Genomic DNA, 14452 nt, shown 5'->3' on the forward strand with positions numbered 1-14452 from the left:
GGACAGTTGGGGTGTCCAATGAGTGTCGTCGCTAGACCCCGGTGCGGGGCGGGACCAGCCAATCGGCAGCGGCGGTGGGCAGGCGCGGGCGGCAGAGGCGGTGCGGCGGAGGCGGAGCGGGCTCTGCGGCAGGAGGGAAGATGGCGGACGAGGAGAAGCTGCCGCCCGGCTGGGAGAAGCGCATGAGCCGCAGCTCAGGTGCCGTGGGGGTCGGGGCTGGGGCGGGGCCGCGAGGGCCCGCGGAAGCAGGGCTCGAGCTCGCCCCTCGGGCGCGGCGCCGCCGCTCGATTACCGTGGAGTCTTGGCTCCTCCGCGTCGTCCCAGGGTGACGGCCCGGCTCACCCCGTGGGGGCTGCGAGCCTGAGGAGTGGGGAACCCTGAGGAAACTGAGGCAAGGGGCGGGTCCGGAGAGGCCCCTCGCACTGCCGGGGTGATAGGGGGACGGTGATCCCTCGGCACTCCCTCAGACGATGGCCCTGGCCCTGCCGATCTGACACCTACCTTTCGGCCTAATGCACTTGACGTCCGGGGAGAAGGTCTTTGCACCCCGCTGGGCCCATGGGGCACCCCTGGGGGAGGACACCCCAACCCCATGCTCAGGGTGGGGCCCCAGGGTTGCTCGGCCTCGGGTCCACAACCTTCTCCTGCTCACATGCCTACTGCCATCCATACCTAATTCTGAGTTTGCGATATCCGCCCGGTGGTATTCTGCCTGAGAACATCCCCCGGTGCTCCGGGATCCGATTTAAGGCTTTTCCCCCAATAATAATGTCAATAATAGGGCACGTTTATCTCAGTGCCAAGCACTGTGCCAAGCGTTTTAGGTGTTTTCTTTCTCTGAATGGCTGCAATTCTGGAAGGTAGGTAGTTATTACTCCCATTTTGCAGGTCAGGAAACTGAGGCCAGAAAACTGAAGGAACTCGCTCAAGGTCATTCATTTCAGGGGGTGGGGGCTGGGTTAGAATCCAGTCAGTCTGACTCCACAGCCCCCTGCCCTTGTTACTGCAAACCACTGAGATACACTGAGGTCCAGTGTTTCACTCCGCTGGACCAGAGCTCACAGTAATCACTGTCGCAGTAAGAATTCCGATTTATTGAACACCAGGAGCTCTGGTGAGCACTTTGCATACATCATCAACTCTCCACATTAACCCCATGAGGTTTGATGTCCTTATTCTCTCACCTCACCCCCACTTTTCAGATGAGAAAACTGAGGTTCAGGGAGATGGAGCCCACTGCCAAGATTTTAGAGGCAGTCAGTGGCTCAGCTGTCACCCACCCTGCTGCAGCCCTGGCCTGTGGCTGTGACCTGCAGCATAAAGCTGATGCTCTGCCCAATTCTGGGCCCCCACTCCCTCCATTTCTTCCCAGTTCAACCCTAACAGTGTTCCCCGTGGGTGACATCCCTCCCTTCACATTGGTGGGCACAAGTCCTCCACGTAACCCAGGCAAACTCTCCACCCCTGGAGTGACACCCTATCTCTACTGGGTCCTACTTCAAGCTTCTTGTTTGCGGCCCTCACTCTATGCTCCTTAGTCTCTGGGTAACATCTGGCCCCAGTAATGCTGGCCCCCCAGTTCTGCAGCAGAGTACACTGGGTAGGGGAAAAGAGCAGAGCTTTTGTATCTGGCGCACATGGGTATAGTTCCTGCCTCGCCCATATGCGCCTGGAGCAGAGTAAACACCCAGGAAATGTTGCTTAGTTCTGTGGTCTATAAAATGCACATAACAGTTGCTGCCACACTCCTAATGTGTGCCAGGTGCTATCCTACGGACGTTACAGATATGAACTCATACAGCCCTTACAGCAACCCTTCAGGCAGGTATTGCCGTTATCTCCATTTTACAGGTGAGAAAACCGAGGCCCAGGGAAGGTTGATCATACAGTGAGTGAGTGGCAGAGTGGCAGATTTGAACGGGCAGTCTGGCTGCTGAGTGCACGCTTGGAACCTTTCTTCCTCACCTGGGGTTATTTTCCCCCTTAAAGTTATGAATGACTGAAGTTATAACGTGGTCTTATTGCTTGTTTGGTGTCTGTCTGCCCCCACCTAGAATGTTAGCTCGCTAAGGCCTGGTGGCACTGGTGGACAGCAGTGGGTTGGCTGAATGGAGGCATCTCATTGGCCAGTCCCTTATCACGGCCTCACGGTGGTGTTGTCCTCTGAGCAGGTCCCAGCTGAATTCCACTCCCCCCTCTTCCAGGCCGGGTGTACTACTTTAATCACATCACTAACGCCAGCCAGTGGGAGCGGCCGAGTGGCAATAGCACTGGCGGCGGCAAAAATGGACAAGGCGAGCCCGCCAGGGTCCGCTGCTCACACCTGCTGGTCAAGCACAGCCAGTCACGGCGGCCCTCGTCCTGGCGGCAGGAGAAGATCACCCGGACCAAGGAGGAGGCTCTGGAGCTGATCAATGGTGAGCAGAGGTGGAGACAGGGTCTGGGGGCGGTGGGGGTGGGGGGGCAGGTCCCTCTCCCCAGGGGCCAGACTGGGCCTTGTAGAAATCATGCCAGACCCTCTACCCCAGCTTGCTCAGCTGTCAGCTGTGGCCTTGACAGACCTGGAAGTTCCTCAAGCCTGCCTCTCACGGCTGCCTCTCCTTTTCCTCTCCAGCTGGTATTTGAGGGTGAGCCAGGGTAGGTGGGGAGCACCCAACCTTGGGGCTGGCAGACCTGGGTTCAGATGGTAGCCATGCCACTATAAGCTCCTTGACTTTGGGACATTCACGTTGCTTCCTTGAGACTCAGTTTTCACCTCTGTAAAATGGGCATCATCATATACCTGCCTCCAAGGGCCATCGTGAAAGCTCAGTGAGATGAGAAAGTGCATGGCACACAGTGGGTCCTTGTTCAGTGGGAGCTATCCTTGATAGTAGTATCATCAAGCAGGGTCCTGGAGCATATGTATGGATGGGTCAGGAGGCAGGTTGGAAAGGTAGAGTCGGTGAATTAACTCTGCCCTGAAGGAGGAGGCTGTTCCTCGTTCTGTTCTGTGTTTCCTCCACAGTCTAGAGCAGCAGTCGGTAGGCAAACTTTTTCTGAAAAGGCCAGATGGTAAATATTTTAGGTTTTGTGGGCCATACAGTCTCTGTCAGCTCTGCTTGGTAACTCCATAGCAGCCATAGATGATATGTAAACAGATGGGTGTGGCTATGTGCCAATAAAACTTTATTTACAAAAACAGCAGGATTTGACTCGTGGCACATAGTTTACAGCACCCTGGTCTAGAGCTGTCCAGTGTGGCCACCACCACCTACATGTGGTTATTTCCACTTAAATTAATTAAATTTAAGTAATATTAAAGATTGGGTCCTCAGTCACACTGGGCACACTGTTCAGTAGCCATATGTGGCTAGTGGCTGCCATCTCGGACAGCACAGATAGAGAATGTTTCCATCCTTGCAGGAAGTTCTGTTGGACAGTGCTGGTCTGGATCACACGTGTGGTTTCATCATCCACTCAGCCTCTCTCACCAGAGATCCCAGACCCCTCCTGGGCCCTCCAATCCCACATAACCCATCTCTCTCCCATGCCCAAATAGCCTGAGTGCCCATCCAGCTCTGCCAGGTCCTGGCTGTGTGACCTTGAGCATGTTACTTAACATCTCAGAGCCTCAATCTTTTCACTTGTAAAATTAGTGTTATGATAATAGGACCCACTGCATAGGGTACTTGAGAAGACTCTGACCTAATGCAGTAAAGCATGAATAACAGCCTTGGCATCTAGTAAATGTTCTGTAATTGCTGGTGGCTATTATGATGGTTGTTATTAGCACAGCCCTGGCATAATCAGTCCATATTGGCTGTTGTTTTGCTATGACATCACTGGTCTGGTACTTGGCCGGTGGGATTTTATTTTATTTAATTAATTAATTTATTTATTTCTGGTTGCGTTGGGTCTTCATTGCTGCGCATGGGCTTTCTCTAGTTGCAGCGAGCGGAGGCTACTCTTTGTTGCGGTGCGCGGGCTTCTCATTGTGGTGGCTTCTCTTGTTGCAGAGCACAGGCTCTAGGTGCGCGGACTTCAGTAGTTGTGGCACACGGGCTCAGTAGTTGTGGTGCACGGGCTTAGTTGCTCTGTGGCGTGTGGGATCTTCCCGGACCAGGGATCAAACCTGTGTCCCCTGCATTGGCAGGTGGATTCTTAACCACTGAGCCACCAGGGAAGTCCCTGGCCCGTGGGATATTACTTAAACACACCTCTACCCACACCTACACCCCCCATACAGTGTCTGGCACCTGATAAATGGCACCTCTTAGCCTCCTACCTCCCAGCCTTGTAGAGCAGAGCCAAGTTCTTGCACAGAATCTTGAAGGCAGATTCAAAGAGCTCACCTCCTGAGCTCCGTGAGGGCAGGGACTGGATCTGTCTCTTTCCCCACTGTATTCCTGCCGCCCAACACAAAGCCTGGCCCACGGCAGTGCTCGCAGCCTGGTTTCCTGAATCAGGAGGAAGCGAGAAGGATCCCTGGCAGAGGAAGCGGCAGAAGTGAAGGCCTGTGGCTGGGCTGTAGGTAGGACTCGGGGGAAGGCTGTGCAGGGGACTGAAGAGGGATGAGACCCCTCGAGGGCAGGTCCCAGCCAGGTGGGGGACGGCCCAGAGTGAGGCCAAGAGTTCGGGTCCTTTCCCAGAGACCGCAGGAAACATGGCCACGTGTGACTGGGAGGGGGCCCTGTGGCACTGGCTTTTAGGAAAGAGCCGTGTGGCTGGAGCGTGACGGACCAAGAAAGCCAGAAGGCCCAGGGCCCAGGCCGGCTGGACCAGCGGTGAGCTGTGAGCAATGAGCGGGGTCTGGCTGCCCCAGGGGAAGAGGACGTGGCAGGAAACCCAGAGGAATCACGAGATGACCTCTTGGGTCCTCCTAGCTCCTAGAGGGGTCCCTGTTCTGAGGCTTCGGAACGCATGAGAGTGAGCGAGAGGTGATGGGCACTTGGAGGTTGAGCAGAGGAGGTGCCGTCACTGGTTGAGGGGGTTGGGAAGAGGCACAGTCTGGGGAGGGACTCACTAAATCTGAGGGTCTGAGGAAGGGATGTTGACAAGGCAACCGTGACAGGACCGGGATTCAGCAGAGCAGCAGGCCAGAGACAGAATCCCTTGCGACAGTCCTGGCCAGAGATGGCAGGTGGATGTGGGGATATCTGAGCATCACGTGGAAGGAAAGCTGTTGGGCCCTGGGGACTGCCTGGGAGTGGCAGGTGAGGATGCCCCCCAACCCATCTCTAGAATGGACAGGGATGTGTCTCGTGGGGCTCACACTGCAGTGGGAGCCTGGGGGTGCTGAGGTCAGCCTGGGTCTTGGGAAGGGGTGTCTGGGGGTGTGCCCAGTAAGCAGCTGGGCCCTGGGACCTAGCCTTAAGTCAGTGCACACTCGGGAGTGTTAGCAGGGGTCCGACATGCCTGCCTGTGCCAGAGGGCCTGGTGGAAGCTGTGGGAGGAATTTCAACTAGAAACACTGTGACTTGAACTTGGGGCAGGTAGGAAGCAGGTAGAGTAGATTCTAGAGAGATTTAGGAGGCAGAATCGGGAGGATGGGGTGATGGATTAGAGGGGCAGGGGTGGGGTAAGGTCAGAACCAGTGTGGCCCAGCCCTGGAGTCACACAGAGATGGATCTCGGTGCCAGCGGTGTAGCTTCAAGCAAGTGTCTTTACTCTCGGAGCCTCAGTTGCCTCATCTGTAGGATGGGGACAGGGTGGCCATGAAGATCCAAGGGCCAGCCAGCAGCTGAATGCTCAGCAGAGCAATGGGCTCAGTGTCGGACGCTTCCTGTCTACACAGCAGAGCCTCGACCCCAGTCATTTAGGAGTGTGTGGTGGGCACCATGGTCTGGACAAGGCTTCCGCCTACCAAGAGCTCCCTGCTGCTTCCCCATGGCCCATGGGTGGAGCTCTGGGCCAGGACGTGGGAGGCCTGGTGGGTTTAGCGTGCAGACCCTCCAATGACCTTGGCCTGTGGTTTTATTCAGTGTCCTGAGATGGGGCTGAGGCAGGCCCCCTCGAGGGTCATTACGAGGGTGCAGTGAGATGGCCCGGGCCATGGTGCACTCGGTAACCAAACACTCGTGTGCCACATCAGCCAGCTTTGGGCGCCTGGGCTTGGTTTTCTCTTTCGTGAAAGTGGATGTTGTTCCCCCCTCTCCTGTTCTCGTCATGGGCTTGTTCCAGGTGATAAAGAGACCAGGATTTGGGCGGCACACTCTGCAGCTGGCAGCCTGGGTCTGTCAGTTCGCTTTTAGGTCCTGTGCTCCCCAGTTGCCCCGAGGGGACAGGCTGCCGGCAGTGTGTCCACATTTTCTGCTGAGGCTCCTTTTCCCAGTGCTGGCTCCTCTGCAGCTGCTGGGCTGCGGCCACAGGCTTGTCAGGGATCTGGGGACCGGCTGCCCGTCATTGCCAGTGTCCTTGTGTAAGGAAGCCAGGCCATGGAGAAGCCCTCCCTGCCTACTCCCATCCCTCCATCCTCACATGCCCAGGGCCTGAGGGTCCCAGGGAGGCCCTGATGTGAGCAGCAGTCCCCCTACATGTAACTGTGCCCAGGGCCTGAGGGTCAGTGAGCACCTTTGGCCCAGTGTCCCCACCCAAGGTGGGTGGCTCTCTTCTAGGCTGCTGGTTTCAGGCTGGGTCTCTGGCCTCTCTAGGCACCCCCTGCTGGGATTTGTGCCTTGAAGGAAGGCAGGCCTAATTCTGTCACCTTTTTCCCTGTCCAGGCCCCTTCCCTAGTTTGTCTCTAAACCTTTTTATTTTTTCTGGCTGTGCTGTGCAGCATGTGGGATCTTAGTTCCCCGACCAGGGGTAGAACCCACGCACCCTGCATTGGAAGTGCACAGTCTTAACCACTGAACCTCCAGGGAGGTCCCATCTAAACCTTTTTAGAGTCAGAGACCAGTCCGTTTGTTCACTCACTTTCCCTGAAATAATTATGGTGCAGCTCAGGCTGCTATGACAGAATACCATAGGCTGGGTGGCTTAAACACAGACATTTATTTCTCACAGTTCTGGAGGCTGGAAGTCCAAGATTAAGGTGTCAACAGGTTTGTTTTCTTCTGAGGCCTCTCTCCTTGGCTTGCAGACGGCCACCTTTTGTGTGCTCACAAGGCCTTACCTCAGTGCATGCAGTGGGGAAAGAGAGAGAGAGCTTTTTGGTGTCTCTTCTTAAAAGGACACTAATCCTGTCAGATCAGGGCCCCTCCCTTATGACTCAACCTTAATTACTTCGGCAAAGGCCCTATGTCCAAATATCACATTGGAGGGTTAGGGTTTCAATATATGAATTCTGGAGAGACATAAACATTCAACCCGTATTATTTACGGACTGACAGCTAGTAATTGTCAGGGGCTCACTCTGCACCAGGCACTTGTTCTGGCAGTAATTCCTTTACCCTTCACAGCAGCCCTCCAAGGTCAGAGCTGATAATTAGCCCATTTTACAGACCAGGCAAGTGAAGCTCCAAGAGACGAAGTCACGTACCAGGGTTGCAGAGCTCAGGATCGGTAGAGCTGGGATCCGAACACAGTAGTTGGGGTCCACAATCTACCCTGCTCTGCCGCAGCTGCCCCGTTGGTTGAGGGTTAGATGGACGCTGTCTGGGTAGGGGGTGTTGCCGGTCGGGTGAGGCAGGGCATTGCTGAGAACAGCCCAGGGTGTCTGGTTTGCACTTCCTTTCTTGCCTCCTCTGTAGCATTTGAGCCTGAGGTTCACAGAAAAAAGGCATGAGATTCCAGCATTTCCGTCTACAGAACCCAGTGGTGGATCCCTCTCTCTCCTTCCCCATGACCTGTTTCTGTCTCATTTATTCACGAATTCCTTCAGCGTTAGCGAACACCTGTTCAGTGCACAGCACGGGGAGCTGGGGACACAGCAGTGAGCAAGGCCGACCTGGTCCCTGTCCTCCCCGTGTGAGGCGGCAACAGATGCACAAACAGGAAAGGGGTAAATGCAGGGCCCAGGGAGGCACCTCGCCTAGTGAGGCCTTAGGGAGACTCCTGGGTGAGACCAGAGGACAGCAGATGAGCTTTGCGGGGGAAGAGACGATTAAACAAAGGTTAAGCAAAGGCTGAGAGGTGGGTGTGGGGTGTGGGGGGCAAGACTGGGCGGGACACCATGGGGGGTGTAAGACTGAGCTGAGGGGACACAGGGGGTTCTGAATGTAGCCTTGCATCTTGACTTGTGGCCAGACCCCTGAAGGTCAGCTTTTGAAAGGGAAGCTCAGGAAGGAAGCGTTGTTTCTTTAAACAAAATCGTTTCAGGCTCCCATCCAAGCAGAATATTTTCTGAGAGAGTTGGCTGGTCAGAGGAAGATTTGGGTGCTATGAACTATGGGGGACATGGGAATTCTTTGGCATTCCAGTGGTTAGGACTCCGCTTTCACTGCCAAGGGCCCAGTGAACTAAGATCCCACAAGCCATGCGGCTGGCCAAATAAACCCCCAAAAAACAAACAAACAGGGCTTCCCTGGTGGCGCAGTGGTTGAGAGTCCGCCTGCCGATGCAGGGGACACAGGTTCGTGCCCCAGTCCAGGAAGATCCCACATGCTGCGGAGCAGCTTGGCCCATGAGCCATGGCCACTGAGCCTGCGCGTCCGGAGCCTGTGCTCCGCAACGGGAGAGGCCACAACAGTGAGAGGCCCGCATACCGCAAAACAAACAAACAAACAAAAAAAACCCAAAAAACTAAGGCATGAGATTCCAGCATTTCCGTCTACAGAACCCAGTGGTGGATCCCTCTCTCTCCTTCCCCATGACCTGTTTCTGTCTCATTTATTCACGAATTCCTTCAGCGTTAGCGAACACCTGTTCAGTGCACAGCACGGGGAGCTGGGGACACAGCAGTGAGCAAGGCCGACCTGGTCCCTGTCCTCCCCGTGTGAGGCGGCAACAGATGCACAAACAGGAAAGGGGTAAATGCAGGGCCCAGGGAGGCACCTCGCCTAGTGAGGCCTTAGGGAGACTCCTGGGTGAGACCAGAGGACAGCAGATGAGCTTTGCGGGGGAAGAGACGATTAAACAAAGGTTAAGCAAAGGCTGAGAGGTGGGTGTGGGGTGTGGGGGGCAAGACTGGGCGGGACACCATGGGGGGTGTAAGACTGAGCTGAGGGGACACAGGGGGTTCTGAATGTAGCCTTGCATCTTGACTTGTGGCCAGACCCCTGAAGGTCAGCTTTTGAAAGGGAAGCTCAGGAAGGAAGCGTTGTTTCTTTAAACAAAATCGTTTCAGGCTCCCATCCAAGCAGAATATTTTCTGAGAGAGTTGGCTGGTCAGAGGAAGATTTGGGTGCTATGAACTATGGGGGACATGGGAATTCTTTGGCATTCCAGTGGTTAGGACTCCGCTTTCACTGCCAAGGGCCCAGTGAACTAAGATCCCACAAGCCATGCGGCTGGCCAAATAAACCCCCAAAAAACAAACAAACAGGGCTTCCCTGGTGGCGCAGTGGTTGAGAGTCCGCCTGCCGATGCAGGGGACACAGGTTCGTGCCCCAGTCCAGGAAGATCCCACATGCTGCGGAGCAGCTTGGCCCATGAGCCATGGCCACTGAGCCTGCGCGTCCGGAGCCTGTGCTCCGCAACGGGAGAGGCCACAACAGTGAGAGGCCCGCATACCGCAAAACAAACAAACAAACAAAAAAAACCCAAAAAACTATGGGGGGGGGGCAAAAGCTTGGCTTTTATTCAGTCTTTAGGCTGCTGTTGCTTGCACACATGCACTGTGTGCACACCTTGGCCAGGCCACCTAGTCTCGGGGGTTCCCGGGCACTGTGCCCACAGCTCCAGCTACTGGAGGATGCAGCAGGGGGGTGCTTGTACAGGGCTCAGGGCTGGGCCCGACTCCCCAAGTGCTGGGCATGTGCAGCAGTGCCCGCCAAGGTACCTGGAGGCAGGCAGGTGCACGGGGGGGCACTGTGCACTCAGGATTCCCTGGCTGGTGTTACTGAGGTCCAGACAGAAGAGAGAAGAGATATCCTGGTGCTGCCCAGGTGAGGCTGAGGATGCAACCAGAATCCAGGGAGAGGAGGAGGTAGAGGAGGGGTATCCTAGTGACATCCGGTTCAGATCGCAGTCGCCCGTGAATGCGTCTGGCACAGGGGGATCACCTATCTGGCAGCCCCAGGGCAGTGCTGGGCGCACAGCAGAGCATTACGGCAGAAGCCACTGCAGCATGCGTGCAGTCCACAGAGGGTGGGGCTTGTGTCGCATCTGACAGAGAGCCTGCCTGACCAGGCGGCGTGTCACGGTGGCGGCCAGCGCAGACTGCGAGGTGCGGGCGAGGAGGACCAGGGATGGGCAGGTCAGAGAGAAGTAGGGGCAGCCTCATCACCGGCTGGCACAGCCCACACGGAAGAGGGAACAGAATGGTGACGGCAAGTGCCATTTGTCAAGGTGTCTGTCTGTGCCGGGCACTGTGCTGCAGGTCACTGTGGCCTGCTGGCAAATGACTGACAGTTGAGGCTCAGAAGCAAAGGGACGGTCAGGACAGAACGAGAGTGACAGGGACACGGGGGAGGTAGGGGTTACCAGGACAGCCGTGGAAGCAGCCGAGCAGGTCAGATACTGGGACACGCAGTTGCTGCTGTGACATGCAGTGAGACGGGGGTGGGCGGGGAGTGATAGGTGTGCTGTCACCGTCGTTCCAGGGAGATAGATGGATACCAGTGACGTTGAGATCCTACAGGAGTCGGAGAGCCATGGGCCGAGGTGAAGTTTGCACCAGCCGAGCATGAGGCAGATGCCTGGCTGCGTGTCTGGACCTCAGAGCACCAGGTAGATTAATCCGCAGTGTCACTGTGGTGCTCAGACAGGTACCAGGCGTGTCCCACCTCATTTAGAGGTGTCACCATGGAGTTCAGAAACCCACCGGTGGGTGTGACAGGGTGCCTCTCACATCCAGCGTGGGCTGGTGTCCCGTCGCTAAGCTGGGGGTGGTGCGTCCCAGGTCTCCCAGGGGCCTCAGGGATAATGCCCCCCAGGAGAGTGGCTGTCAGGGAAGCCACGTAGGCCTGGCTCGAGGCAGGGGGCTGTCCAGTGGTGGTCTGGGGAGGACAGGATGCGTTCTTGCTCCAAAGGCTCCTGCCTGGACTCAGGAGAGTGGCTGGCGGCCCTTTCCTACCCCCCGCACACGCAGGGTCTGGGAGAGTCACACAGGTGCTCGGTGCTGCCCCCTGGCGCCCTCTGCTGGGAACTCTTCCCCTCAGTCATCCTTTTCCTTCCCTCCCATCAGCCCGGCCTCCCTGTCCCTCCAGGGAGAATCGGTACCCAATGGGGACAGTTTGGGCTGCACAGAGGGTGAATCTGGTGCGCTACCAACACACCCTACTGTCTCTGGGGTGCAGTCTGTGGGAATGATGCGTGTCCCTTCCCGAGCCCCGGCTAGGCCGCCCCTGGGTCTCTTCACTATGCCCCAGTAAGCGGCCCTGGCCTTCCTCACACTTTGGACAGATGAGACAGCTGAGGACCCAGCCGTCTCCTGTGGCAGAGTTGGCCTCCTGCCTTTCTCCTAGAAGCCTCTAGAAAACTCTCCACTGGGGCTTCCACCACTGCCCTGGGGCTCTTGGGGGACCCCTGGGTCCCAGTGTCCCTTTTAACTTCTGTCCTGTCTTCTGCTGTCCTCCCCAGAAGGGCCTGGGGGGGTAGATTTTCTCTCAGAGTATGTGTGAGGGTAGGAAGAGGCCATGCTCTGTTCATTGTATGTTGCTGAGTGTGTGTGTGGTGGGGAGTGACACAGCGGGCGGTATTGGGATGGGATGTGAGACCAGCTGGCTGTTGCGGTCACCACAGGGTCACGGTGTGCATGCACGTGAAAGGCGCTTTCTGAGCGGAGTGCCGCCCTTGCTGGAGCCCTCTGCCCCGCCCCACCCCTGACGGGGAGGTCTTCCTGTGTGTCCCCCTCGCAGGCTACATCCAGAAGATTAAGTCGGGAGAAGAGGACTTTGAATCTCTGGCCTCACAGTTCAGCGACTGCAGCTCCGCCAAGGCCAGGGGAGACCTGGGTGCCTTCAGCAGAGGTGCGCGAGGAATGGGCACCACCAACCCCGGCAGGACCCTCTGACCCACCAGCGCCCGCCCACCACCTAGAGATCGGGAGGGGTAACGCCTGTCGTATGGGCCTTTGGAGTCCACCAGGTGGCAGCAAAGTCCCTCCCTCAGGCTTCAGAGGCCGCCCTGCGGGGGGTCGTGGCCGCACAGCCTTCTCCCCAGTGACATTCTCTCTTGCGGTGGGGAGTCCATCGGTGTGTCTCTCTGCTCAGTTGTCCCCGTCATGGGCCCACCAAGGTGGGTACTTGCTGCCATTTTCCTCTCCTCCTGTTGGAGGTGTAAGGCTGGGGCCCCTTAGAGCCCCAGGGCATGTCCCCCCAGCATCCCCTGCCCCGCCCTCATGGATGGGGAAACCAGGGGTGAGGGGAGGAGGGGGTCAGATCAGCAACCTCGAGTTCAGGCCTCTCCAGCTGGGGCTGTGGAAAAGGGAGGAGCGGAGGGAAGCAGCCCTCCGCCTCCTTCCCACTCCATCCCTGGGGTCTACAGAGCACTGGGGAGGGGCCCAGGGTGGCGTGGGGGGTGTCGGGGAGCCAGCAAGAGTCTGTGGACCGCCTGCCCGCCCCAGGAGGCAGGGGAGGCAGACAGTGTGGCAGGGGCTGGGGACCGGCACAGGGAGACCAGTTCATCCCTAGAACGTGTCTCTACGTGCGCGGCAGAGACCGCAGCTCTGCCCTCATCCCTCAAATGCTGTCCTCAGCCTTCCCGGGGCCTCCCTAATTGCCCTGCCGCCCTCAGCTGGGCCCCACTCGCCACTGTGACCGGGCCCTAAAGCACGTGACGGATGAGTCCAAATGGGTGCCCGGGGGTGCAGGTGGGAGCCCCATCTGCCTGCCCTGCCTGGTCCTGGCCTGCAGCCCGGGTCTTGACCCCCCACCTGCCATCCCTCATGCTTCCTTCCCCAGGTCAGATGCAGAAGCCATTTGAAGACGCCTCCTTTGCACTGCGGACAGGGGAGATGAGCGGGCCCGTGTTCACGGATTCTGGCATCCACATCATCCTGCGCACGGAGTGAGGGGTGTGGACGGCCAGGCCTGCCACACACACACACCCCGCCCCCCCACCCCGGGGTGGGTGCGGGACAGGGTGGCTGAGTGCGCAGACTCCGCTCCCTGCTGCCGCTGACCAGTGGGTACCCCTCCCTGCTCGTGTCACACAGTATTTATTGATCCCAAAATGGCTGGGAGGGGGGCTCTTCACCACCGGGGGCTCCCTGCCAGACTCCCCTCCCCTTTAGGAATTGACTTCAGAAGGGCGCAGGGTGGAGAGGCTCGCAGGGCTTCCAGATCCAAGGGCTGGGGGTGACCTGTCCCAAAGAGAAGGCCTGGTTAGCTGAGCCGCCCCCTGTGTCCCCCCAGGTCCAGGACGGGGGCACGAGGGCCTTGAGTTGTTTCTGGTTTTGCCACCTCCCTCTATTCAGTTGCAAAAAGCAAATGCTCCGCCTGGGGCCCAGGCTGCCTGCTGATTGGGGGCCCTCTCTAAGCAGCAGTGCAGCACCTTCCCCAGCCTCCATTAAACCCAGAACCAGTGTTCTGCTGTCCCTGTCTCTCATTTCCTCCCTGCGGAGGTGAGTGGGGCTCGGTTGGGGGAGCCATCATCTCCCACCATCCCTGGCTGGCATCCAGGTGTCCAGGCTGCCTTTCCTCCCTGAGCAGCCTCTCCTCTTCCTGGGCTTGGGGGCATCCTAACGGCAGCTGGACTCTCAGGGAAGTGGAGCACTGCTCAGCGCCAGCGCTCCTCACACTCGGGTGTTCACGGGCCCTGACCCCCCCCAGCTCTGGATTCAGCAGGTCGGGTGGAGCAGGGCATCCTCAGGGAGCCAGATTGAAGCCCCCGTGCCCTGGGTGCTCTCGCCGCCCCCCTCCCACCAACTCCCTCCACGCACACGGGCCACTTGAGTTAGAATGAACTACACCCAGCACCCTGAGGCCTGCTTCCCTGTCACCACAAGCGCTCTGGCAGATTGTGCTTGGGTCCTGTGGCCTCTGCGGGCGCCGTTACCATGGCAGCAGGGGGCCAGCCTGGTGGGGGGGCCCTGCCAGGCGCCTCTGCGAGCAGGGATCCTGCCCTGCCCTCTGGGGGAGGGGCCGCCGTGGAGCGGAGGGAATCGCTGTGGCACATGGGGGTGGGGGGTGGGGGGGACTCTTCCTCCTCTTCAGATTGGGGGCTGGGGTGCGGCGCACCTCTTGTGCATCACCTTCTCGTAGCTGCCCTGGGGCCAGGGCCTGGGCTGGGGGCTCAGGTCAGTCAGGAGGTTTGCGGAGCTGCTGAGAGGCGGTTCGGCCCCGTGTGCCCACCTGCTTCACGGGGACCAGCCTGGGGCGGGGGAGGGGGCAGGTGGTGGGCTAGCGGGGCTTGGGCACCTGAGGAAAATAAAGCCCTTCCTGGCCTGACACCAGGGAACACCCCTCCCCCTGCCGCCCCCCGCCGC

General features: G+C 58.2%; 1 protein-coding gene across 1 annotated transcript; it reads left to right on the forward strand.

The window, feature by feature from the left end:
• Nucleotides 1-13548, forward strand: PIN1 (peptidylprolyl cis/trans isomerase, NIMA-interacting 1). The gene is made up of 4 exons (XM_007460639.1): nucleotides 1-198; nucleotides 2205-2417; nucleotides 11883-11993; nucleotides 12927-13548. The coding sequence occupies exons 1-4, from the start codon at nucleotides 141-143 to the stop codon at nucleotides 13034-13036; spliced, it is 492 nt and encodes a 163-aa protein (XP_007460701.1). The 5' UTR covers nucleotides 1-140; the 3' UTR covers nucleotides 13037-13548.
• Nucleotides 13549-14452: the final 904 nt, after the last annotated feature.

The sequence above is a fragment of the Lipotes vexillifer genome, unplaced genomic scaffold, assembly GCF_000442215.2.
Source record: "Lipotes vexillifer unplaced genomic scaffold, Lipotes_vexillifer_v1.1 scaffold1011, whole genome shotgun sequence".
NCBI classification, from domain to species: domain Eukaryota; kingdom Metazoa; phylum Chordata; class Mammalia; order Artiodactyla; family Lipotidae; genus Lipotes; species Lipotes vexillifer.